The sequence below is a fragment of the Muscardinus avellanarius genome (genome assembly GCF_963383645.1).
Source record: "Muscardinus avellanarius genome assembly, chromosome: 10".
Lineage (NCBI taxonomy): Eukaryota > Metazoa > Chordata > Mammalia > Rodentia > Gliridae > Muscardinus > Muscardinus avellanarius.
The window spans coordinates 6766900-6794187 of NC_137796.1; the positions used below are offsets into that span (position 1 = coordinate 6766900).

Sequence of the window (27288 nt, forward strand, 5' to 3'; positions counted from 1 at the left end):
TTTCCCTGTGGCTGCTGGTCAGCTTCGGTCCTGAGAAGCAGAAGGGTGGTCAAGCTAGGCCATGGTAGGGATCCGGATCTGGATCTCAGCCCCTGTTGCAGAGATGATAAAAGTGGGAAATAGTACATTTTTAGGTCAGTGGAATGTGGTACACTTGCTTTGAAGGAGGTGGTGGTCACAGGCCAGGCATGGTGACGTACACCTGTAATCCCAAGCCCTTGGGAGGTGGAGACAGGGAGATGGCAGGTTTGAAACCAGTCTCACAAATTTAGTGAGAGCCTCAGCAACTTAGCAAGATTCTGTTGCAAAATAAAAAAAATTAAAGCTAGGCATGGTGGCGCACGCTTGTAATCCCCGCGCTTGGGAGGCTGAGACCGGAGGATCGTGCATTTTTGAATCGTGCATTTTTGAAGCCAGTCTCAGCAACTTAGTGAGACCTTGTTTCCAAATAAAATATAAAAAATAGGTCTGGAAGTATAGCCTAGATGTAGAAAGCCCCTGGGTTGCACCCCCGGTACCACCAAAATAAATAAATAAATAAATAAATAAATAAATAAATAAATAATAAAAATTTAAAAAAGGACTGGGAATATAGCTTAGAGGTGGAAGACTCCTGGGCTCAATCCCCAGTACCAAAAAAAAAAAAAAAAAAAAAAAATGGAGGTGATCACTAGTGGTTCAGCTTGGCAAAAATGATATGATATTGGGGCTGGGGTTTAACTCCTGTGGACAAAGAAGAACTCACAGCCCAAGAAAGAGCAGTTCCTCAAAGAGTGTCAAACTGAAGGACTCCCCGAGGGTCATGGTCTCTCCACCCCGACTGCTTTGGGAGAGGGGTCAGGCTGGGGCGCCCACTCATGCTTTTGAATCTAGGCCCCAGCGTGGAATCGCTATGAACCCCTTAATTTTTGTGAGCCCCAGTTGTTGCCTGTCAGACGGGCCGGGTGACAGTGGGCGCTCAGAGGGCCATCTTAAGGAACAGGCAGGTAGCTCAAGCACAGTGTGTGATGGGTGGCTTGTGAAGTGGCCTTCTTTACTGCTCTTGTCCGGCCGGTGGCCATTCTTAATGGCACTGTGACTTATGTTCCGAGCCTCACTTTGGCAGGGCACTGGGGTCACTGAGAAAGAAGTCCCCCACTGCCAGGCAGGAGGTGCCATCTTCCTGGGGTCTTTGCGGAAACGAGTTCCCTGTGTTTATGGTTCCTGCGGGACGAACACAGTACTTTCTGTCTGTAACCAGTTCCCTATAATGATCAGACGTGGGTTTTCTCTCTGGTTATTTTAGTCTATCTTCTTATTTAAGACGTTACCCCACTTGTGTCTCTAAAGAAAGCCTTTCAGCAACTGCACATGCTCAATTTCTGAAGCGGCTGGGCTCTCAGGGTTTATTTTTAAACCAGAAACAACATTACGAGCGGTGGCTGGGCCCGCAGGTCAGCCCACGGAGGTCTTCCCTCATGGATGTTGCGATAGCCTGGTCAGAGCAGCTCCTCGGCTGCAGCCTGTCCTCTCTACTGCATACTTGGGTCCAAGGAGAACACATCCTGAGTCACAGGAAGAAACACCAGGGACAGCTTTGCCCAGCAGAAACAACCATCAGAAGCCATGCTGAAGGGCTGGATGGGGCAGATACTGCCAGACGAAACACCCTCTGCTTTGAAGAGTGATCAGCAGAGAATGATGTTTGTTCTTGCAGGAGAACTCGCGTTCATTGGCAGAGTTCCTTCCTGTTAGGATCAAATGAACCTGACAGCAGGGTTCATTACGGGTGTTTCTGTGCACAGACTGATTTGCTCTATCTGGCCACTGGACACTGAGTGGTAACCATTGGCGCTCATGGTGGGTATAGGCATCTAACCTGCAGGGGCAAATCCAGTGCCTGGCTCTTGTCTCCTTGCTTCATTGCTGTTTTGGAAGTTAGCATTAGGTGGTTGTCAGTGTTTTCTGGGGCCTGGCGTGGAATCCAGGTGTGTCTGCAGAGAGGGGGATCAGGAGAGAGGAACCGGGAACAAGCTGGAGACTACTCACCACCTTGGTCTCAGTGGATGTTCTACAGTGTCAGGGTCTGGGGAAGGCTCAGATTCCCTCTCCTTCACCTTCCATGCCTGCCTAAATTCTGTCTGCTCTGTTGTTAAAGGCTGGCGCCTTTGCGATGTCAAGCATGGGTAAGAGGGCCTGGCCACCGAGCACATCAATGATGCTTCTGAAACCCTCCCTGAATTCACAGGGCCTAGGTGCAGCATGTCTGCAGAGGCCTGGGTGCCGCAGCACCTGATCCCGGCAGACCCCAGCAGCATCCCTGTGTCCCCTGGGCTGATGCTGTTGCTGTCACCTGGGCACAGGTGCTGTGGTGAGAGCAAGGTGCTGTCTGCTTTCAGCACTGTGTGGTGTGAAGCTCACCTCCTGTCTCTGTGTCAGCGGAATGCAGGGTAGGGTCGCCCATGAGCTCGTTTCCCCATGTGGGCTGAGGAGTAGGCACTTATTTGTCTGGTTGGGAAAGCTGGAACTGGCTGCAGAGCTAAATACAATCCAGGGATCTTCAGGGTGCCCTGCATTCCAGGGCCTGGGATCTAGGAAAGATGAATTCATAAAATGAAGGGCCACTTCAGTGTGGCGGTGGAGAATGGAAGCGATGAAGTCCAAGGCACAAGCCACTGAATGCGGCAACCTTTGAGCCACTCCTGTTGCTAGTCTCCTGTGCACAGGGGAAACAGAGGCTCTGACGCTAGAGGAGGCTCCTAATCTCTTTTAGCAGGTCTGAGGCTGGGCCCAGGAATATGAAAGGTTTTTTTTTTTTTTTTTTTGCGGTGCTAAGGATGGAACCCAGGGTCATTCTACCTCCAAGCTACAACCCCAGCCCTATTGTTTATTCTTTATTTTGAAACAGGGTCTCACTGAGTTGAAAAGGGCCTCACTAAGTAGTAGCTGAGGCTGGCTGTGAATCGCGATCCTCCTGTCTCAGCCTTTCAAATGCTGGGATTACAAGCATGCGCCACCACTCCCGGCAGGAATCTGCAGTTCTGTGGACATCTCAGGGGGCCCCCAGTTTGCGGTTTGAGGAACATCACCTGGACTTGGAGTGCGCTGGGCAGGGACTGTGTCTGTCTTGCCCGGTACTTTCCCTCCAGGGTCTGCCTGGGCCAGGGTCATAACAGGTGCGCAGACAGCACTTGGGTACTTGGTGAAGGGTAAATGAGCCTTGTTCTCTTCAGAGGAGTCTCAGGAGCCCTTGCCCAGTTCCTTGGGAGCATTAAGTCTTCATGCCCGGTGCTCATGCTCCCCTTTTGACAGCTTTGGTCTTGTTGCCAAAAACAGCTCTGTCTGGTTTCCGGGTTCTGCTGCCTGGATCCCGGGTGGCTCCCTGGCTGCAGTCCTTGACTCCTTAGTAGCCTCTGAGCTTCTCTAGATCTCAGGCCCTGCCTTGGTCTTGTTAGTACCTTTCTGAGGGACTGGGGTTCCATTTCCAGCCAGGGTGTGGCTGCTGGGTCACTCTGACCTGAGCAGGCTTTCCTGATGCTGCCCCCGTGGCCTGATGCTCTGGGTTCTCCAAGCAGTGACCCATGTGTGGCTGTGGGGAATCACCTGCCATGTGCTGGCGTAGCCTTGGGTGTCAGGTTACACTTGCTAGACTGGACTTCCAGCTCTTTCCATTGCGTGCTCTCCCTACAGTGGGCAGTTCTAGCTCCTGAGCTTGGCCGCCATCCCAGCCTGCTTTGTCTTGGAGCACTCAGCCAGCCCCGTTCTGGTATGGTCAGGTGGCAGCAATAGCCTTTAAGCTGGCACTTTGGCTCCCCGAGCCCTGGTATTTACATTCGTAAATCAGGTTTGATGGTCCTAACCTCTTGGGCTTTGGGTTGACCCAGGGGTTCAATGGGGTTGTACATATACGGTGCTTAGTATCTTGATGGCTGGAACACTTAAGGGCATGGCTGTTTTCATCCCTGTGTGACAGTTTGCCACATAGCAAATCATGAGTTTCAACTGTGGATTATCTTGACATGAATATTGGACGTGAATGTGTTATTTTAAATGAAGCCTTCATTTTTGTGCTAAGACAAAACAGCACCCACCTCTCACACCTTGTATGACCCCGTGTAGCAGAAAGATCACGGCTTGGGAGATGGTCCTGGGGTTTTGGTCCTGGCTTAGCTGTGGAACCTTAGGAATCTCACCCAATCCCCTGAACCTCAGTTGCTTCATCTATACAGTAGAGATGACGAGCTGAGCGTGGTGGCGTATGGCTGTCATCCCAGGGCTGGGAAGCTGAGACAGGAGGATCGCAGGCCAAAGTCAACTTAGGGAGACTCTCATCAACTTAGTAGAGACTCTGTTTCAGAATTAAAAAAAAAAAATAGGGTTGGAGCCCGGCATGGTGGCGCACGCCTGTAATCCCCGGGCTTGGGACGCTGAGACAGGAGGATCACACAGGTTCGAAGCCAGCCTCAGCTACTTAGTGAGGCTCTTAGCAACTTTGTAAGACTCTTTTTCCAAATAAAATATAAAACAGGTCTGGGAGTATAGCCCAGAGGTAGAAAGCCTCTGAGTTTCACCCCCCAGTACCACCAAAAAAATAGGATTGGGGGTATAACTTAGAGATAGAAAACCCCTGAATTCAATCTCCAGTACCCCTGCCCCCACTGAGATGATAACATCTTCTGGGTTTGTGAGGGTGACTTAGCAGCAGCAGTTGGGACAGCACCTAGTATGAGCCCAGCAGCAGGTGCATATTGAATGTGCCTCATTTCACACTTGGAGGGGAAGACATTGGCTGAATACCCGCCCGGTGCACCCCTCTTCAGCCTCTATAAGCCCTGTGGGAAAGAGGTTCTAGGAACCATGTTGTCTTTTGCACGCCAGAGACTTTCTGATACAGAACGGGGAGCCCTCCTGCCAGCGTTCATGTGCACACTGCGCTTTGCACATTTGCAATTAATTATGTATTTCCTGTCTGCCTTCGGCATATCCTTGCTGACTCCCCAAGGGCAGGCGCTCCAGCTGTCCGCTCTTCCATATCCATAGCAGGTCTTATGGATATTCACGCGTCTACCAGACATTGGCAGGGGCCTGAGAAGGCATCTGGCTCGATCTCTAACTTGCCGCAGGGATTTTCTCTTTATCCTCCTAGGATGTAGAAAAGTCTCCTTGGATGCTTCCCTTGTGGACTCTGGGAAAAAGGCTGACGGGCTCTATCTCTTTCCTCCCAGTAGAGTGTCATAATCCCCCACCATCAGGAAACCCGGCCTCCATCCCAGCACCCATCCATCTCTCCATCCACTCATACAATCATCCATCAATCCATCCATTGAGTGACCTTCCTTCCTTCCTCTCCATTCATTCCAATAATCTGTCCATCCCCCACCCATCCATCCTTCTTCCCGTACACCCATCCATATCTTCATCCATTCATAAATTATTCATTTCTCCATCATCCATTCATCCATCCATCCATTCAGTGACCTTCCTTCCTTCTTTTCTTCCTTCCTTCTTTCTCATCCATTCATCCATCTACCATCCATCCATATTTCCATCCATCCATATAATCATCTATTTTTCTATCATCCATCCATCTATTGACCTTCCTTCTTGATTCCTTCCTTCTTCTCCATCCAGCCATCCAGCCATCCATCCATCCATCCACCATTCAACTATTCATCTGCAGTATATACATTGTCGTTGCTTCCTTCCTTCCTTTCTTCCTTCCTTCCTTCTTTCCTCTCCATCCATTCCCATCCATCCATCCATCCATCCATCCATCCATCCATCCATCCATCCATCTTTCTATACATACGCCCATCTGTATTTCCATTCATCCATCCATACAATCATCCATCTTCCCATCATCCATCCATCCATCCATCCATCTGTCCGTCCAGTTGTCCAGTATGTCAGGAGCTGTGGTAAGAATTGGCATATAATATGAGCAGAACCAGACCCATATCCTCTTCTTGTGACCATTGGTTGAAACACTAATCACACAGTCCCACCAAAAGAGCTACAATTCTGGTGCAGCAAGTGCCTAGAAGGAAGGAACATTTAATGAGGAAATCTTAGTGTAAGGGGCCACAGAGAAGGCTCTTCTCTGCTGAAGAGATATTTCAGCTGAGGTACGCATAAGGAACACGCAGTTACTGTGTACCTTCTGTGAGCCAGAAATGAGGGTTTCATGTGGTTTATGCGTGCTAACTCTTCACCCTCGTAATGACATCACAAGATAGAAGTGATTATCCTCCCCACCAGCGAGTGAAACAGAGATTTCAGTGTCCGCCCAAGGGCATAACTGCAGGCTGGTCGGTGGCAGAGCTGGACTTTGGGCTCAGGAAGGCTGCACGCCATCCGCCTTTCTCAGCCAAGGGCTGTGTAGGGGTAACTAGAGAAGGCAGGGTAGGGAATGAAGGTCCCTCCGGGGTGCCAGGGCTGCTAAGTGAGGGTTGAGGACAAGAATGATAGAGTAAGGAGGAGATGACCAAACTGTGCAGGAGCTCATAGATCCTGTTAAGGATTTTTCACTTTCTCTTTTGAGCAACGGTGACCATTGGAGTTTTATGCAGGGAGAAGCGGTGGGGATGCAACCAGATTTTCAGTGGCAGCTTGAGAATGGAGGCAGAGAGGCCAGAAAGTGCAGGGCTTGTCCTTTGGAGACTACGGGGAGAGACTGCCAGTGGAGAGCAGGAAATGCCCATCGTGTCTTAGAAGGAGATCCAGGAGGTGAACTGGCAGATCTTGAGGATGGGAAGTAAAGACCCGGACTCCATGGTGGTTTAAACAGCGAGCCTCCCGAGGGATGGCTTGGTTGGGGGTGTTGGTGATGGCGAAAGTCTTCAGAGATCTCCACCCAGGGTTGACTATAACTTGGGGTCCTGCAGGATTCTGGTGCCCTCTACCCAGGGTGTGCTAAGCTCCCTCTTTCTTCAGGGCCTGAGCCAGATACATTTCCTCCTTCTTGCTGCTCTGACCTCTGTGAGGTTCATGGCTTGGGCCAGGTCCTGGCTGTGTCTGTGCGCCATGCTGCCTGACCCTTAAGTGGATTTCATCTCAGTTGCTTCTCCTGGTGAGTGACGTCAGGGCTCTGGGAATGGCTACCTTCCACGTGTGCTGGGATGGACTGAAGCACTGTATTGATCCAGCTCTGTGCAATCTGCCTGTGTATGAGAGGAGCTTCATAATGCTTCGTAAATGATATCTAAAAATGGAGCTTTTGGTCAAATGCAATGGGAGCTTATTTTGGGGCTAATTGATCCCTTCCCCAAGCGGCTTCAGCGAGTCTTGGAATTAGTTGGCTTGAGAGTAGGACGTGGAGATGATACTTCTTCTCAGGGTTTCCAGGTTGATATCTACGTGGCATGCTGGATCTTTATAGACAAGACTTTCCGGGGAGACAGAGCTGGGGTCAGGGCTAGTAGAGCTGAGTTTACTGATGTGGCCAGAACTTGTGTGAGGACAAAGACAAGTATATAAATGTTGGATAACAAGCCTGGTGGCCACAGCCTCTTGGTTTATTTAGCTGAATAGGGTATAAGATCTTAAAAGGCATCTAAGGGTGTAGGAGGAAAGGTTCTGGGGCTTAGGCAATACCAGGAGGGAGCCTCAATGTCCAGGCTAAAGCCACGTGGTCCATGATCTGAGACAGTGTCTTAGTTCCGGTGTCTCAGTTACTATTGCTTCAAAACAAACTGCCCTGAAGTTAGTGGTTTAAAAGAATGTTTTTTTAATGCTCATGGGTGCTTCGGGACAGGAATTCAGACAAGGAATGTAGGAACAGCTCGTTTCTTCTCCAGTGTCTGGAGCCTTTGCTGGGAAGACCTAAGAGCTCTTGGTGGATGGAGTCTGGGAGAAGATATACGTGTATGTCTGGTGGTTGATGTGGCTCTCGGCTGGGCCTGAGTGGTGCCGTTCGCTGAGATTCCTACATGTGGAGGCTCCTTTGAGCTTCCGCACAGCATGGCTGCCAGCTTCGAGAGCGAGCATCCCAAGGGAGTGTGGTGGACATTACTGCCTCTCTAATGGTACAGCCATGGAAGTCACAGAGGGTCACCTCCGCAGACTGTTGGTTGAGACAGTCTCTACCTCGGAGGTAGAGCATTCCTGGGTGCAATCCCCAGTAACGGAGAGAGGCTCTCCTTTTCTTTCTTCTTTTGGTAGTGAGGCTTGATCTCAGGGGCATTCTACCTGCATTCTATACCCCCAGCCCTATGTTATATTTTATTTTCAAACAGGGCCTTATTAAGTTGCTGAGGCTAGCCTTGAATCTGTGTTCCTCTTGACCCAGCCTCCCAAGTCCTGGCAGTACAGGCATGCACCACCATGTCCGGTGAATCTTGGTGGCAAAGTGTCATTTTATTATTATTTTTATTATTATTACTTTTTGTGGTTCCTGGAAGCCCTTCTACCGCTGGGCTACACTCCCAGACCTATTTTATACTTTTTTATTTTTGGAAACAGGGTCTCTTAAGCCAGCGCGGGTGGCTTCGAACCTGCGCGATCCTCCTGTCTCCGCCTCCCAAGCGCGGGGATTACAAGCGTGCACTACCACGCCCGGTGCAAAGTGTCATTTTAAATAGGTGGGAGATACTACTGTGGCCATTCTTATGCCCCTGAGGACAGTCTCTCTATTTTTTTTTTTTTTGCCTCATTCATATACACAAGCTTTCAGGTTTTTTTTCCCACCCCTGTGGAGACAAGTCAGCAGGGAGAGGGTTCAGCTAACATGTAGAGAAGCCAGAAACCAGCACTGCCATGACATCAGCAGAGGAACCAGAGAGAGGCTTTCTGGGGCACGTGACTGGTGCCAGTAGTGTCAGGTGCTCAAGCAGTTTACTTTTATGATGGGGATTTTGGACATTATCTTAAAACTTAAATATAATTGCATTCAGTTGGATTACCACGAACAGTGGTTTGGGTCTTCTCTTTTAAGCTTAAAGGAACAACTCTGAACCCTGACCTCCTTCTTAACTCCTAATCGTGTCTACCCCTAGACTTCCAGCATGGGCAGTGGGGGTGGGGGCAATGCTTGGCTTTATCCATTGTTGGTTGGCTAATGGGTAATTCAGGGTCCTGTATAAGTCATTACCCCTGGGTGCCACATTGAATGCGGTCAGACAGAACACTGCTCTTTTTGGGGGACAGCAGGTAAAGGTTCAGGCTTGGGAATACAGGTAGTTGGAGTGTCTCTTGAAGTGCTCAACTTCAAGCCTGCTCTTGAAGCATCTTGGAGGTAGTGTTATCGCTCAGAGGAGCAAGGGGATTTGCTGAGGCTCACACAGCAAACGGTTGAGATTGAATCCCGGAGCTGTCAAGGATGGAAAGCTTGGCTTCCTTCTCTCTCTCTTCCTCCCAGGTGTCTGGAGGAGGACAGCACTTTTTTTTCACGTGGGAAAAGCTAGCTCTGTTATTCACTTGAAACGTTAATTGAAATCAGTGTTTCCTGTTAAGCCCTCACAGGAGCCCCATCTCTGCCTCCTCCCAGGTGAGTGTGCAGGCAAGCCCACCAGCCCCGGGCCCTGCATGCGCGTACTGTTCTCCACGTGGGAGTTTTAGAAAAGGGGGATTCAAGACCCCTGGATGTATCTTTCCTATGAAATCGACCGGGTTGCTCCCTCTGTGTTCACATGAAAATGCTCCTCTTCCTGGAGGCCATCGGGTGTGTCCAGAATGTTGTCCTCCAGGAACAGCCTGGCTGGAAACCGGCCCTCCCGCCTGGTTTCCGCCCCTTCGCACAGCCGGTGGGCGAGCGGTGTCCAGTGCGCCAGTCACTCGGCGAAGCCTCTCCTTCCTGCGTCTTGCCCTGCGTATTTATGTGTTGCTGGGGGACTATTGTTTCCATATTTACAGCAAGCAGCAGGGCTGCAAATTAGTTTTAGTGACAGACTGAAGATAACCAGCTGTAGTTCAGGATTCGGATGGTACTGTTACAAAAATATGTATTCATGAAACTAAAATTTCAAATTACTTCCTTCACATCTCAAAATAAATAGTGTGCTGGGTATGTGATATGCAGTGAAGAACTATTTTTGATTTTTTTAGCAAAACCGAAAATTAGCATATTCAGAACTCTTTCTTGGTGACTTAGCTCTTTACCAGTTTAAAACACAGCTCTGTGTGTGTGTGTGTGTGTGTGTGTGTGTGTGCGCACGTGCGTGTGTGTGTGTAAGCAACATTATTAAGGAAATTTTCCAAGTTAAATCATTTTAATCCTATCCTGCTAATATACCTGATGTGAACATCCTTGCAGTCTTTTTTTTCTTCTTACTATTAATCCGTTTGCACACATTTTTATTTTCTCGAAGCTTAATAATTGGTTGTAGTTACTATTTGGTTATGTAGTCTTTGTGGTGATAATGTTTGGTAGTTTTACACACACACACACACACACACACACACACACACAGCCACATCAGTGCTGCCGTGAACATCTTAAAGCATACACATCATTTCCCTTTCCTTGTTGAATTATATCTTGAGCATGTTTCTTAGACTAGATTACTTGGTCCAAAGACACGGGCATAACGTGGTAAATGTTGCCATATGACTGCAGGCAGGGTTGTATCACTTTATAGTGCTGTGTGTTTCCTTTAAAGACTGACTGGGTTGTGGAAGGCAGTTAGTTAGTTCTATGACGTGGATGTTCTTAAGAATCACTGTGCTGTCCAGATCATGTTCTGAGAAGCCTTGGCTTATGGGAAAAGTAGGTAGGGGTGGGTTACAGCAGACAAAAAAATGTGTCAGCCACACAGGGACAAATGAAGGTAGCATGGTTTTGCATACATTAAGTGGGCTAAAAACATCCATAAATACTGCAACAAATACGGCATTTTACCTTGAAAAGACTGAACCCACCTGTGGAAGTGAGTGTATGAAGGGCTACTGATGGTCAATTATTGACAGGTGGTGGCAGAAGGAGGGTGAGAGCCATGCGTGGCTGTGGGCATGTGCGCTCTGTGTACTGAGACAGCTGGCGGGTGTTTGATGCGTGTGTGCGTGTGTGTGTGTGCATGTGGTGTGTTGTGTATTCCTGAATGGCTTAGCTCAGCTGGTTAGAGCTTTCCACAGGACCTATTGTTTTTCACAGACACAATCTTGCACAACCAAATGCAACTATATATTTTTGTGCACGATCCTCAGATTGTTCCCTAACATAGCCGTCGCATTGGAACACATTTCTGTTTTCAAAACTAGTTAAAGTGGTACTGACTGTACTTTTCTGTTTTTTTTTTTTAATTTTCTTGTGTGATTGGCGCCTTCCACTTCTGTTCAAATAGGAAACAGGAGCTGTGGGTGCCAGAAGAATGTTTTTATTTTTATATTTAGACACAGGAATGTAGATAGGTAATTGCCTCATTTTGCTTTATAATAATTTTTTTTGTATTTTGAAATAATTTTATAAGGATCACACCAACTTTATAAAGTAGAGGTTCTGTCGGTGGTGGATTCCCGTCTGCTCTGTTTCCTTACTTTGGAAATAAGAACAACGTCAACTCCGAAATGAGTGTCTTGTGTTTTTTTACCTATACATTAAGCCTCTGCCTTTTATTTATGTATTCACTTTTTAAAGGAAGTCTGGCTGATGTTGACGGTTTGCCTTCTGGGGCCAGGGGTGCCATGGGCAGCCATTCAGGGAGGAGAATCACCTTTTCTCCTCAGTGGGAATCCTGTCTGAGGGGCACCCTTGGGTTCTCGGATGGCATCGCCTCTCCATAGGCGAGAGGCAAGGCTGTACCAAGATAAGGGATGTGACATCTCCAATTTCTGCTGGACAAAGGTGAGCGTCGTCCTCCTTTCCTTCCCTCCCAGCCCTGGATTTTTCCACTGCCCTGACATCTCCCTCTTCTTCCCACTCGGTGTAAGGGAGAGAAGGGGTTGTTTTTGCCCAGCCATGAAGTGTTTGACTCTTGGAGCCCTTCTGCTGTTGTGAAAACAGTCCTGCTTTACTTCCTGGATAATCTTTTTGTTGTCGTTATTGTGGTACTGGGGATGGAACCCAGGTGGATTCTATAACTATACCCCCAGCCTTATCTTATTTTGAAACAGGGTCTCGCTGAGTTGCGAAGGGCCTCACTAAGTAGCCAAGGCTGTCCATGAACTGCGATCCTCCTGCTTCAGCCTCCCAAGTACTGGGATTACAAGCCTGTGCCACCACGCCCAACATTTTCTAGAAAATCTTAAGGTCATCTAGCCTCAGTTACTCAGCGCCCTACTGGAGCGAAGAAACTTATGGTTTAAGAGACATCAAGGGTCTCCTACTAGCATTCACTCGGTAAATACTGATATGACCCCGTGCCCTTGTACGACAGCCCCCTTGAAGTACCAACACTTGCCCTGCACTAGGGCCTGGAGGTGTTGTTTCCTGAGCCCAATGGGGCTACTGCTTTTCCAGGACCTCTTTCCCAGCCCTTAGGGATGACCCTTCTTGGAGAGGACTACAAAGGCAGAAATGGGGAGGAGGGAGAGAGTGAGCAGCCACCCTGCTACACTTAGCTGATGGCCACCCTCCATCCAGATGTTCTGAGTACCACTCCGCATCCCCAGCGGCTTTCTGACAAACACTTTCATCTAAGAGAGTCAGGCGAGCCAGCCAAGGGTGTACAGGAGTCCTAGACTGGGCCCTGGTGAGCCATTGGGACTTGGGGATGAGAGAGACAGAGGTTCTGGGAGGCTCCTAGCGGGCCACAGGAGCTGTCGGCCCTCCGTCCGCTGCAGCCCTGGGTTTCTTCTGCTCTCAGGATAATTATGACATCAGGGTTCTTGGTGTGCCCGCAGAGGTCCAGCCGGGTCTGGGTTCTGCATCCTCCTTGTCCCGTGTCTTCAGACTCCGCCTCCTGCACTGACCGTGCTCCTTGGTGTATTTTGCCCCTCTGACCACTTCTGGCCCTCCTCATGTCCATTCCACATCATGGCGGCTCTTCCTTCTATCCCAGTGAGAGGTGAGAGGCGGGTCAAAGCCAGAGTCTGTACCGTCAGCGGCCACAGCTTAGTGGGGGAGGTGGATCCATCTTTCAGGTGTCTGTCTTTAAAGCTATTATCTGTGAACAAAAGGACACTTGGTAAATACAAAAGAGAATGAAGAAGATAATTAACTTTAATCCTCCTCTCTGGAGATAGCACTCCTATTAACATCCTTGCCTCACTTTTTGCCCAGGTGTGTGTGTGTGTGTGTGTGTGTGTGTGTGTGTGTGTGTGTGTGTGTGTGTGTTTATATGGTTGAGATAATTTTATAAATATGGTTTTGTATTCCTGTTAACATCTCCTCCTTAACTTATTGTCTCGGGTGTGTGTGTGCACACGCATGCGGGTGTATAGTCAACATGATTGAACTAATTCTGTAATAAAAATTTATGTCGTCTTGCATCAGTGATACACTTAGTGGCTTAAGACCACAGTGGGTGTTTATTTCTTGTGATTCCATGGGTGGGCTGAGTGATTCTTCTGTTGGTTTTTTTTTTTTTTTTTTTTTGGTGGTACTGGGGTTCCTAGAAGCCCTTCTACTCTGGGCTACACTCCCAGACCTATTTTATACTTTTTATTTGGAAACAGGGTCTCTTAAGCCAGCACGGCTGGCTTCAAACCTGCACGATCCTCCTGTCTCCGCCTCCCAAGCGCGGGGATGACAAGCGTGCGCCACCACGCCCGGCCTCTTCTGTTGGTTTGATCTGGGATCACTCATGGAAATTCCAAGGTGCTGGTAGTTGGCCGGAGTCCTCTGTGTCCCTCATCCTTCAATATGCCAGACCAGCTTCTTTAGAGGGAGTTCTCAGGGTAGCAAACCAGGGAGAGGAAAACAGAAGCCACCGCGTATCTTAAGATCTAGCCCTTGAAGAATTGAAGTTGTACAGTCATTTCTGCCATGCTCTCTAAAGCTAAAGCAAGACACAGGACTGGTCTGGATTCAAGATTTGGAAAATACGGTCCACCCCTTGAAGGGAAGAGGGGCAAGGTGGAATTGCCAAGGGCCACAGACACCCAAAGGTGATTGATTAGAGGCCATTACTGACGCAATGAGGATCATAGTTCTTCACGTAATTATTTATCGCTTTTATTCATCGTAAAAGCTGACGTGTAGATGCCATATTTAGAGCATGCAGGTTTCATGGTAATACATTAGAGATGTCGATTTTAATGTATTTCTTTGTAAAGCTACATTAAACCTGCATTATACTTTGCCAGTTGTCTGGAGAGACATTACTAATTCAAAGGCAATAGACGTTTTAACACACTGGATAAAGAGTGTGAAAATTTTTTTTATGTGATGTACAAGAGTGTCCATATCATGCCAGGCGTGGTGGCTCACGCTTGTAACCCCCACGCTTGGGAGGCTGAGACAGGAGGATCGTGCAGGTTCAAAGCCAGCCTCAGCTACTTAGTGAGGCTCTCAGCAACTTAGTGAGACCCTGCTTCCAAATAAAGTATATATTAAAAAAATGGGTCTGGGAGTATAGCCTGGAGGTAGAAAGCCTCTGGGTTCCACCCCCAGTACCACACACACACACACACACACACACACACACACACATATATTTCATACACTGACTTCTGGCCTCCATGGTCTCTGATGATCAGTTCTCTTTCAGTATTTTTGAGAATCACTTGTATGTGACAAGTCTTTTGTCTTGCTGCTCTTAGGACCCCCTTTGTCCTTTGGTTTGATTATATCATCTCTCCCCATGGCTCTAGTTTATCCTACTTGGAATTCGGGTATGTAAACATGCCTTTCATCACATTTGGAAACTGTCAGACCTTACGGTTTTCTTCTCTTCTTCAGAGACTCATTTGTATGCCAGTGTGCATGTGATTTCTCTTGACACATTCTGCTTCTTTATCTAGTTTTTCTACTTGTTGAGAATTTTTCCTTGTGGTTTCCTCTTACTCTGTGTTCATAGTGCCTCCTAGCATTTGGGGCATATTCAAGTCAGTTTAACTTTGTCTAATGAGTCCATTTGCTGATCTTGATCAGAGAAATTTTCTATTCATTTTCTCTGTGAATGGGCCACAGTTTATCTTTTTTTTTTATGTTTCATCATTTTGCCAATGTTTGGCCTGTGTAGTTACTACTTTTCCCTTGCATACTTTATTCATTAGGAGGGAGTCATTAAACCCAGTCACTTAAAGAGGAGGCAAATTAAGATCTTCCTCCTAAAGGGTGGGTTATCAGTCTGTGTATTTTTGGTAAAATCACTACAGTTATTAACTACATTGGAGGAGCTACTTTGAGGCCATGTACATATCCTCTTTCTTTTTGAAGTCTGACCCACTGATTTTAACATCCATCTGTGGGTCTTACATATAGCAATTTTACTGCAGTCTTTTAAGGATGAGTTTTATAGTTCTCTTATTTTTTATATTTATTATTTGTGGTTATTCTGAATATGTGTCCTTTATTTTTATTTGCGTATCTATTTCCAGGTCAGCTAACTTCTTCCGTAGTGGGATAATGGATACATTTTACTTTGCAGGCTATATTGTCTCTGTCACAACAATTCGACTCTACCACTTTATTTTTTATTTTTTTGTGGGTTTGGGGATGGAACCCAGGGGCATTGGACCTCCAAGCGACACCCTCTGCCCTATTCTTTACTCTTTATTTGGAAACAGGGTCTCACTAAGTTGCGGAGGGCCTCACTAAGTAGCTGAGGCTGTCCGCGAACCGCGATCCTCCCGTGTCAGCCTCACGAACGTGGGATTACAAGCCTGTGCCACCACGCCCAGCTCGACTCTACCAACTCTACCATTTTAGCATCAGAGTATCCATCACTTATTGAATGGGTTTGGGTGTGTTCTAATAACACTTTATTTCTAAAAACAGGCCTCGGGCCATGGCCAGGCCATAATTTGCCATGCTGATCAGTTCATCTATTATGTCAGGTGGACTCCTGGACATTCATTTTATTTGGGGAATATAATCAACATGTTGTAATTTAAATTGGTCCACCTTTGGTCAGCAGAAGCTTTTCCCATCAGCTCCTTTGCCACACCTTCATAATTGTGGGTTTATTCATATATTTATCCAGAGCACTTTCTTACTTTCTAGCACCGTGAGATCCTCTGGGCTCATTTTGTATATATTTTATCCTGACTGTAGAAATAGACATTCCTCTAGGGAGCCCTGGTTCCTTTTATCGGAAAATGATCTTTAGAAGCTGGGACCTAAAAGCAGAATATATTCAGTGTTCCTAGGGTCTCGTTGCTTCTTGCTTCTTTCAGAGGAAAAGTGTAGGAAATACTAGATTTGCGCATACTAACCCACGTGTACACGTCAGGATGTCTCTGTGCACGCTTTCCTACCGATGTCTCTGCTCTCAACCTGCATCCTAAGGGTTTTCCAGTCTTCTCTTTAAGCTTATTTATAAATTATTCATCTTCTATTGAGAAGCCTGGTTTCCACTGCCTACAATTTATGTGTGTATTTGCTCAAACCTATTATATATATGTAAGGTCATTGCTTTGTTTATTGTAATTTTATGAGATACAGAATTATTGACTAGAATGTGGTATTTACGTACAGTTTTTTTTTTTTTTTAATTGTGGTGCTGGGGATCGAACCCAGGGGCATTCTACTTCGGAACTCCCTTCCCCACCCAGCCCTATTTTATTTTTTATCTGGAAACAGGGTCTCACTAAGTCTAATTGCTGAGAGCATTGCTTAAGTTGCTTTGAACCTGTGATTCTCCTCTCTCAGCTTCTCAAGTACTAGGATTACGTGTGTGTGCTCCCATGCCTGACTCTGTGGTTCTTTTTGTCTGTTGCCTTTAGAATACCAAATTAAAGAGTTGTTTCCCAGACTTACGTGGGTCATTTCCTTTCCCACCCCTTCATTCAAATTTCTTCATACTTGTGCGATATACAGTAAGATCCAGTTGTCACAGGCAGAGTATCCTGGGGACCTTCAACGTTCTGGATCTCACACACACACACACACACACACACACACACACACACACACAGCTGAGTAGTATATATATACACTTGTGTGTGTCTATCTATATCTCTATATTATATATTTTGGGGGGTACTGAGGAACACAGGGACATTCTTCCTCTGAGCTACACTCCCAGCCCTTATTTATTATTATTATTTTTTGAATTTTTGAAGCAAGGTCTCTATGTGTTGCTGAGAGTCACATTAAGTTTCTGAGGCTGGCCTTGAACCCGAGTTCCTCAGGTCTTAGAGTACTTGGATTTCAGGCATATGCTATCGTGCCCTGCCTGGCTGATTTTTTTTTTTTTTTTTGATGTACACAGAAAAGGTCATTTTAAAATTTTTTGGTTTTTGAGATCTGTGGCTCTGTGGACTTTGACAAACGCACAGAGCCATGTGTCCACCACCCCAACCCCCTGCACGATGGTTTCATCACCTAAACTTGTCCCGTGTGGCCAGTCTGCAGTCCCCTCGCCCCCTGGCCGCTGCTGCCCACTGACCTGCTGTCCATCCTTAGTCTTTCCTTTTCCAGAATATTGTGCAAACAAATCATAAAGTTTCTCTAGCTCTTTGAGCCTGCCTGCTTTCACCTTGCAAAATGAATTTAGGACTCATTTGTATTGCTGTGCAAATCAATAGTTTGTTCCCTTTTATTTCCGAGCACCGTTCTGTTATATGGATGTCCTTTAGCTGGTTTATCTGTTTACTTGTTGAAGGATTTCTGATATTTTCAGTTTGGGGCGATTATGAAGAAAGCCACTGGCAGGCTTCGCACACAGTTTTTGTTTCTTCGTAGCGAATATATTTGGTTTTATTTCTGCTTTCATAATTTAATTCTTTTTTTTGCATTTATGCTTTAATGCTATTTCATCTTTAAAATGTCTATTGCAAAATCGATCTTATTTCCATCTTCTCGTTTGATTTGGAATGTTTATTTCCTCTTTTTTATTTCTGTGGATTCACGAGTGTTTTCAGAACAACTTTGTGGATGCGTAATTTACCTACAACAAATTCATGCCTTTGAAGCGTAAAGGTGCCTTCGACAGGTGCCTGTATCACCACTTCGGTGAAACTCTAGGGCATTCCCCTTCGATAGAAAGTCTCCTTGTGGTTTCTGCAGCCCTCCTTGCCCCACCTCCAGCCACTAATCTGTGGATGAATTTTACTGTGAGTCTCTTCCAAGTTGTATATCATGTGTCTGGTCCTTTCTATCACCAAGAGTAGCCCCCGTTGCATGAATATACCTTTAGTTTATTTACCTCTTACGACATTTGTGTTTTTTATGGTTTCTGTCTATTGTGAATAAAAGTGTTATAATCATTCATATTATTTTGGGGGCAATATTTTTATTTCTTGAAGGCAAGTGACTCTTCATAAAATACACACAAAAGTGTTTCACGGATGATAAAATACAAATGTCTTACAGTTTTCACTTTCCTTCACGGAGGACCATTTTTTATTTGTGCCATCTGAACGTGATGTTGAAAATCACACTCCATTTTTGCTTTCTGTTTCCACATGATGTATAAGTAATCCTTTAAGAATTACTTTATATTTGCTTTTGATTTTAACACAACTCCAGTCTGGACTTAGACTTCACTCTGGTCGGTCATTTGATACGGTTGTTTAGCATTAATCCTAGTGCATAGCTTTACTGCACCTTCTTGAGTTTTAAGTTGTAAAATTTAGGTTTAGAATCAGTTTTTTAAGTATTTATTTGCATTGGGGGGTGTGTGTGTGTGTGTGTGTGTGTGTGTGTGTGTGTTTTGTTTTACTGGGGATTGAACCCAGGGGCATTCTACCTCCAAGCCACATCCCCAGCTCTGTCTTATTTTTTATTTTGAAACAGAGTCTCACTGAGTTGTGGAGGGTGTCAGCAAGTAGCTGAGGCTGGCCTTGAACCTGTGACCCTCCTGTCTCAGCCTCCCAAGTACTAGGATTACAGGCTGTATCACCACGCCTGGCTCGTTCGAGTCCTTTTTTGACTGAGTAGTTTGCACTTTGTTCCCGGTGACGTGAGCTGTCTTCCTCTTTCCCGTCTGGTGGACTGTCCTTCTGCTCATAGCATTCTTGATTTCATAGTAGTATTTACTTCCTCTTTTCATGTTCTGGCCGTTCTTATTCTCTGAAACTGGCCTGACTTTTCTTCCTGCCATTTTTGTTTTGTTTTGTTTTGTTTTCCTTTTTAAAGCCAGATTTTATTTATTACTATTTTTTAAATTTTTTATTGGTGCATTATATTCATACATCATATTGGGGTTCTTCCTGCCATTTTGGATGGAGAAGGGTTGGTGTGCACCGATGGGAAGTTTAATTTTTTTGAAATGAAGATGTTTACCAAGGCTAGAAGTGAAGATGACGTATTCTCAGCCTCCTCATCCCCCATGACTGAGATCTTTTCTTGACTGACAGACTTGGGACATAGAGATGTTTATTATGCCTTACTTTGCATTTCTGTTCTATTTTTACTTTTTTTCTCTTTGTTGTACTTTCATTGGTCGGATCGCTATCACCTCTCCTGGATATCTATTCTCATTTACTTTAATGTTTTCTGTGAAATCTGTGTCCTTTTCTCCTGCACTCTTGGAGAGCTTTGCAAGGATGCTGACTGTCTACATCCCTGATTTGGTGTTCTGCGTGTTGATCCCTGCCTTTCCTGGTTCCAATGGGAATTTAATTCCTTTGCTCACATTTTTCTTTTGGTTTCTTTATGTCCTTTCTTATGGAAATAAATCTTCTTTCATTTTGATTTCCTTCTCAACTTACTGGTTTCTTTTCGTCTTTCTCCTCTTTTAAATTCACAGGTCATATTTTCTTTTTTTAAATTTTTTATTGGTTATTATATTCATACATTATATTGGGGTAAAAAACTTGTGTGTACATACATGTACACGTCACTGATTTAACCCCTACCATATTCCCACCACATCCCCTCCCCGTCCCTCCCTCCCTTGCTTGGCTTAGTGGTTGACCTCCATAGAGAGGAGCAAACAAAACAACCTGAAGGAGGAGAAAGGAGGGGGAAAGAAAGAAAAGCTCTAAAACACACAGGCCATATTTTCTATAGTCGTGGAAAGTACACCTCACAATTACATTCCCAAAGTGTGTAGTTGTTAGGGTGATTTTCCTGAGAACTTTGGGTCCTGTTCATATGTTTTAGAAATTTCTATAACTCTGTGTGTTCCTGATCAAAGCGAGGCCTGTCCGGGTGTGGGGCTCCCCAGCACAGGGATGCAGGCATCCCCCTTGGTTGTCTTCATCACCTGGAGATCCCTGGGTAGACCTCACCTGGAGGCCACCCAGATGTACCTGGCTGGCTCTGAGCCAGGCTTGCTGGTCTGGCAGCCATTCCCCTGTGGAGCTTTGCAGGACTGAACAGAGAAGCCCCTTGCTCCTGCTGCCTCCTTCTCTGATTAGATTATCTAAATGTCCAGTCTTCAGTGGCCTTCAGTACCTGGGCCAGGTCACCTGCAGAGCTCTCCTGGCTTTGTTCTTCTCAAGGTCAAAGTTGACCCTCTTGTGCCCCACACTGTAATGCTGCACCCCCAACAATGCTGAAAGGATTCACAAACAGTGGTCCTCAGTGAGGCAGCCTTTGGGGTCCAGAGGTAGGGGGATGAGCGATAGCTGTGTCCTGGGATGACTACTCTGGCTCACGTCTGGGCAGATTGCAGACATGGATATCTTCCTTTCTCGCTTTGTTGGCCTGCTACTGGTACAGGCCAACACCTGTATTAGTAACCCGAAGCCAACCCCATGCGTTGGGGAGATGTTCCTTCAGAAGTGCGTAAGAGCTTGGATTAGTAATCCTGGGTTCCAGGGCGATTGTAGTTTCATCTGCTGCCCCGGTGTGGTGGGAAACTGGGACAGGAATATCACTGATGACAGTGGAGGGAGCCCACAAGGCATGCTCAGGACCCCAGGAGAGCCAGGCTGGGAACGCTAATCCTAAACTGTGTAGAGACTTTACAGGTGTTCAGCGAACTTGGCAGGAATCCAGGGGAAAACTGACTGCCGGCCTCAGTCAGGCTAGGCCCACTACTTGGTGCATAAAGGCATTCATAGAGAGCATGGGATCTGGAGTTCAGGTGCTGGGGACCTTTCTCAGCTCTAAGATGCTTATCACGAGGTGGGGTCCAGCTGGGCGTGGTGGCGCACGCTTGTAATCCCGTGCTTAGGAGGCTGAGACAGGAGGATCGCGCAGGTTTGAAGCCAGCCTCAGCTGCCTTAAGAGACTCTGCTTCTAAATAAAATATAAAATAGGTCTGGGAGTGTAGCCTGGAGGTAGAAGGCCCCTGGTTTCCATCCCCAGTACCACCAAAAAAAAAAAAAAAAAAAGAGGTGGGGTCCTAGTGGGGCATGGTGTTTCAGGGTTGTAAAAATAGGGCTGGGGGTATAACTTGGAGGTCGAATGCACCTGGGTTTCATCCCCAGTACTGCCGGAAAAAAAAAATCCTGCCTCATTGGGCTATTTTGAAGATTAAGTGGACCATGTGCAACCGTGTCTGGTACTTAGTAAATGCTAAGTAAATGTTAGGTGTTGTTGTTTTTGTCAGCCCATTAGTGGAAGGCTGAGGAGGAAGGGGGTGGTCTCTAAGGGGTGTCTCTCTGATGCAAATTCTCCCGATCGCTTAATACCCAGTTTGGTCTCAGTTTGAGTTGTTCTCGGAGGAGCCTTCCTGCTGTCTCGTTTGGGGAAGCTGCATCTTCTGTCCACTGTCTCTCACAGCCCCTGCCTCTTCTTGACCAGAGCAGCTTCCATATTCCTTGCTACAAGCCTCACTGCGCTTACTCCCAAGGGCAGTGTGCCCCACGGGGCTCTGCGTACCATGATAGTGGCTTCCCGCTGCATACTGGTGCCTTCTATACTGACGCACATTAAAGGCATGTGGACCGGGATCGGAGCCTGCCGAGGGGTTAGGCAGGTGCCGGGGCCAGCGAGGCCGGGATCGGAGCCTGCTGTGAGGCAAGGCCGCTACTGAGGCCTCCAAGGCCAGTATCAGAGCCTGCCTTGAGGCTAGGCCGGTGCTGGGGCCACCAAGGCTGGGATCAGAGCCAGCTGAGGGGTTAGGCCGGTTTCGGGGCCAGCGAGACCAGAATCAGGGCCTCCCATGAGGCAAGGCCGCTGCTTGAGCCAGCGAGCTCTGGATCAGTCCACCAGGTAGCCAGGCCACTACTGGGGCCGTCAAGAGTGGGATCGGTACTTGCAACGTGGCATGCACAGAGAAATATCACAGAAAATAAAAACCAGATACTTCCCCTAATCAGCAATAACTAGGAGGAAAGGGGCAACAGGAAGTGGTCGAGCTATAGAAAGGGCCCTATAGTGAAGCAACTAAGGTGACCAATCAGAGGGTATGGAATAGGGGAGGATGGAGCCTCTTTAAAAAGCAGGAGGTACATAAACACATGTATCAAAGTTAATCACCAAACAAGCATGGGATCGAGGGAGGGGGAGGGGATGGGATGGGGGCTGGATGAGGGCTGATTGGATGAGGTGTGCTTGTATATCCTCTCAAGTCTTGTTCCAATGTGATATATGATTACAATGCACCAATAAAAAAAAGAAAGAAAAAAAAGAAAGGCGTGTGGAATGAACGATTTCCATGAAGCCTTCCACTACCTTCAGTAATGCGCCTGGGCATGGCAGGTCCACACCGCTGGTGCTTGGCTGGGCCTTAGCTTATTCCAGTGGCTTGCCACAGGTGAGGTGTGTCCAGGTGGCTAGGAACTCAATCCATGGCACCAGGCAAATGTGGGTTCAGATCTTGATAAACCACGCATAGAGGGGAAGATATCTACCTCCTTTGAGCCTTAATTCCTTCACCTGTCAAATGCCGAGTCTAACGCCCAGATGGAAGACCATGCACAAAGATAAAATCTAACACCTTCTAAGTGATTAACACAGTTCCTAGAACTTAGTGTGTACCGAGTCAAGGTGACCGTCATTGTTATTATTGCTAACGAGGCAGCCATCCATGTGTCACGGTGGCTCTGTAATCATTGCGTCAGCTCTCCCTGCCCCCAGCTGCAGAGTGAAGCCTCAGGTTGGCTGGGATCACAGAGAGTAAATGTTAATTAACAATTTAGTTGAACACTGAGGAATAGTTCAGTGTCTCTGATCCCTTGTTTTCAAAAGGAGAAGCTGGTGGGGGTGCGGGCACACGGTGTCTTCTCACACTGTTCATGAGTTTGTTTTTTTTTAGCATGTGTTACATCCAAGGAAGGGGACTGATGATTATCTACACTGGCTTCAGGAAGTGACATGGCTTGTGTGGGTAGGTGGGGTGGTGCATCAGGAGACAGAGTCGCCTGGATCTGACGGCCTCTCTGCTTTCAGTGCCAGGAGTTAAGAGCCAGGTAAGAGGTTGGGGCTTCAGGAGAGGAGTGAGCTTTCCAGGTTGAGAATGCTATGCTCACTGTTCAGGACAAGCCCCAGAGGACATTGGCCTTTGTTGCCAGCAGAGCAAATCAGGATTCAGGATCTGCTTGAGACAGTCCTGAGAGAAAGAGGAAGAAAGGGCCAGAAGACCAACATGGGGACAAAAAGAAGACTGGGTCTCCAGAGGTGGCAAGGATCAAAGTATTGCGGGTTATTTGGGGGCAAGCTTTTCTCTGAGTTCTTGTAGGCATTTTGGTCTTTCATACAAGGCAACTGTTTGTCCAAACCTGAAAATAACTTTTATTGCTTTATTTGTTTGTTTGTCTGAAACACTGGCTAAAATATCATATCTATAATGTGTATCAGAGCCTTAAGGTTTTCAAGATCCTTTCCCCATATCTTAATCCTCCTGGTGCTCCTGACAGCCCTGCTAGGAGCAGTGCTGTTGCTGTTGTTATTAAATCTGTTTTATAAACGGAGACACTGAGGCCAGAGAGGTAGAGTCATAGAGATAGAGGTGGCACAGCAAACAGATTTTGTCCTTCCAACAACAGGATATTAGGGGTGATCTTGATAATACTGCTCACCGTTGGTATCGGGTTAAGTATCCAGTGGACTGTGGATGGGACCAGAGATGGAAGTGGTGGCTGTTATCTTCTGGCCCCCAGTAAGCAACTTGGGACTGCAGTAGAAACATCCAGTAACTTGGAGGGAACAAAATTAAGCTCTCCCTCCAGTGTGGCCCCCCAAAGCCACCCAGACCCTTGCCGAGCCCTCAGCAGCTCTACGATGGCCGGCCATCTTCCTTGCTTGGAAAGGCTTGTCTGAGTAGGTCAACTCTCCTCCCCAGGGGACATTGATTGTACTGAGGTCAGTCTGTGCAGGGCAGGGAATCATTCTGTCTTCAGACACCACCAAGGTTTGTGGTCACAGGAGGCTATGCAAGATGAAGTGACCTTTAGTGTGGACTGTGAGAGCTGTGTTTGTATATTCTCCACAGCCGCCCTGCGGAGTGGGCGTACTACTTCCTCCTTGCTGTATGAATCATCCAAGGCCCGAAAAGGCTTAGAAACTTGCTTGAGAACACACGATAAAGCTTAACAGGGGATTTAAGCCAGATAGTCTTTCTCCAAAGCCTGCGTTTCTTAAGTAGTATGTTAGCTCATTTTGATAATTAATATCTTAGCTCATTTTGATAAGTGTCATCCATTCATCTACGCATCCATTCATGAGCCCACCTCTCTCTCCACCCTTTCACCCGTCATCTATCCACCATCTTTTCATCTATTCACCCACTCATTCCACTATCCACCTGTCTGACCATCCATTTTTTACCCATCTACCTTGTCATCTCTCCAATCGTCCATTCATCCATCCATCCATCCATCCATCCATCCATCCATCATCCCTCCAACCATCCACTCTCTCATTCTACCATCCATGCATCCATCCATCCTCCATCCATCCATCCACCCTCTCATCTCACTACTCACCCATCTGCCCATCCATCCATCCATGCATCCATCCATGCATCCATCCTCTTTTTGTCCATCCACCCTATCACCCTACTCTACACTCATCGGTTCATTCATTCTTCATCTACCCACCTACCCATCCATCCACCCAACTAACCACCACTGCCACTCCACCCACCATGTTGGATGTGTTTAACCTGCTCCTCTGCTTCATCTGGGGAAGAAATTCCTTCAAACTGGGAGCCAAGCATCTGTACTCTAGAGCTAGAGGCCTCTGTCCCAGTACACAGCCTTTATGTCCCAAGAAATACCCTGGTTCAAGGCTGACACCGGAGGTTGGTGTCCTTGGGAATACTGCTACGGCAGCTGGTGCCGGCCCTCAACTCACGTTCCTCCTCTGGAAACCTGCAGAGGGTGTCAAGACCCCCTACCACGCCTTCAAAATAAGCAAAGCTGCAAATATTTCCAGAAATTCCCTGAGCTTTCTGAAGCATTATTACGAATACTCAACCAGCCCCATTCCTTGACCCGTCGGTTGGGAGTGGGATGAGTTGGGCACGATTTTACTTTTTAAAAACCATCACAGAGTCCATGTGACCCATCCCAAAATTGCGCAATAAATAAAAAACAGATGTAACAGAGCATTTTATAAGGAAAGAAATTTAATAGGCCTAGTCCAGTTTAAGTGGAGATAAATCAATTAAGGAAACAATTAGAATTGTCTGTGAGAGGCAGTATTATGGAGAGAAAGTATGGCCTAGCTATTTCCATATTTATTAAGTGCAAAACAATAAAAGCTGTTTAATTATTTCTTATAGCCTCTGCTGTACAGAAAGCACTGGTACAGCTCTCCAACTCACAGAAATTCAGCCACGTAAACAGATTGTCATCTATTATCCTAGACAATTATCAACTTATCTGTACCCACTTTCCCCATCCCAGATATACATTTTTTGTACGTCTCAAGAGCATATTCCTCACTTGTTATTTAATTTTTTCTGCATCAAAATTCTATGCTTTAAAAGTATATGGCATGGTCAGCCAGCTTTGGTGGCACATTCCTGTAATCCCAGTACTTGGGAGTCTGAGACAGGATGATTGTGGGTTTGAGGACAGCTTCAGCAACTTAGGGAGAACCTGTTTCAAAATAAAAAATAAAGCCGGGCGTGGTGGTGCACGCTTGTAATCCCTGTGCTTGGGAGGCAGAGACAGGAGGATCGCGCAGGTTCGAAGCCAGCCGCGTGCGCTGGCTTAGGAGACCCTGTTTCCAAATAAAAATGTAAAAATAGGTCTGGGAGTGTAGCCTGGAGGTAGAAGGGCTTCCAGGAACCCCAGTACCACCAATAAATAAATAAAATAAAATAAAATAGGTCCAGGGGTATAACAGCTCAGACATAGAATGCTCCTGGGTCCAATCCCCAGTACCACACACGAATTTAAAAAATGAAGTAAAATGCAGCTGGGGATGAAAATTGAAGGTAGAATGCCCCTGGGTCCAATCCCCAGTACCTCACACATAGAAATTATATGACAAGGTCACTGAAATAGAATATACTTTTGAATACAGCTTACTTTTTGCGTTGAAATTTAGCATTTGAGAGGTAGAGCATTGGAAAATTTCTACCTTTTTTAGTTAAAAAAAATTCCAAATCAGCTGGGTGTGGTGGCACATGCTTATGTAATCCCAGTAGTTTGGAGGCTGAGACAAGAAAATGTCAGGTTTGAGGTCAGCCTCATTAGCCTGTAAGACATTGCTTCAAAAGAAAAATAAAAAGGTCTGGAGTATAGCTCAGAGGTACAACACCCCTACACACACACACACACACACATTCAAATCTACTGCAAAGTTTAAGAATAATAAATGAACTCTCAAATACCCTTGGTTTAGATACATCAGTTATCAGCACCAGAACTGGTAGTTCCCTCAATGTGTTTGTCCTTGGGATTATAGGGGAGGTTTCCTTAGCTTTAAACACACACACACACACACACACACACACACACACACACACACACGGCTTTATAACCAGAAGCGGGTTCAGACCTCACTGCCATCACATCCTGGCTTGGATAGTGGGAAGGGAGACTTAACACTGGGTCTCATCAACTATCAAATAGAATGACAGTGTACACCATGGGTCACGGCAGGCACACAGTAGGCCCTCAGCAAGCGTCCCTGTCTCTCTCCTCCGAGTCGGGCTCCATTATTATTATTATTTTTTTTTTGGTGGCACTGGGATTCCTGGAAGCCCTTCTATCTCCGGGCTACACTCCCAGCCCTTCTATCTCCAGGCTACACTTTTATTTGGAAACAGGGTCTCTTAAGCCAGCACGGCATCATGATCCTCCTGTCTCCACCTCCCAAGCACGGGGATTACAAGCGTGTGCCACCACGCCCGGCCTGTCATGCTCCTTCTTGGAGCCACATTGTTTGGGGGCTGCGTGGGGAGAATCGGACATCGGCAACTCAAGTCCTTTCCCGTCAGTGTGGGAGAATCTTGCAGTGCAGTAGCTGGTGATGTGGCC

General features: G+C 46.7%; 1 protein-coding gene across 1 annotated transcript in view; it reads left to right on the forward strand.

Moving 5' to 3' along the window:
- Positions 1 to 20581: 20581 nt before the first annotated feature.
- Positions 20582 to 27288, forward strand: part of CDYL2 (chromodomain Y like 2) — a gene marked incomplete at both ends in the record, with an annotated part of 60430 nt that continues 53723 nt past the window's right edge. The window contains 3 exons of the mRNA XM_080703465.1: positions 20582 to 20692; positions 22814 to 22952; positions 25581 to 25636. Coding sequence (XP_080559591.1) covers positions 20582 to 20692; positions 22814 to 22952; positions 25581 to 25636 — 306 coding nt within the window. The remainder of the gene's footprint in view (positions 20693 to 22813; positions 22953 to 25580; positions 25637 to 27288) is intronic.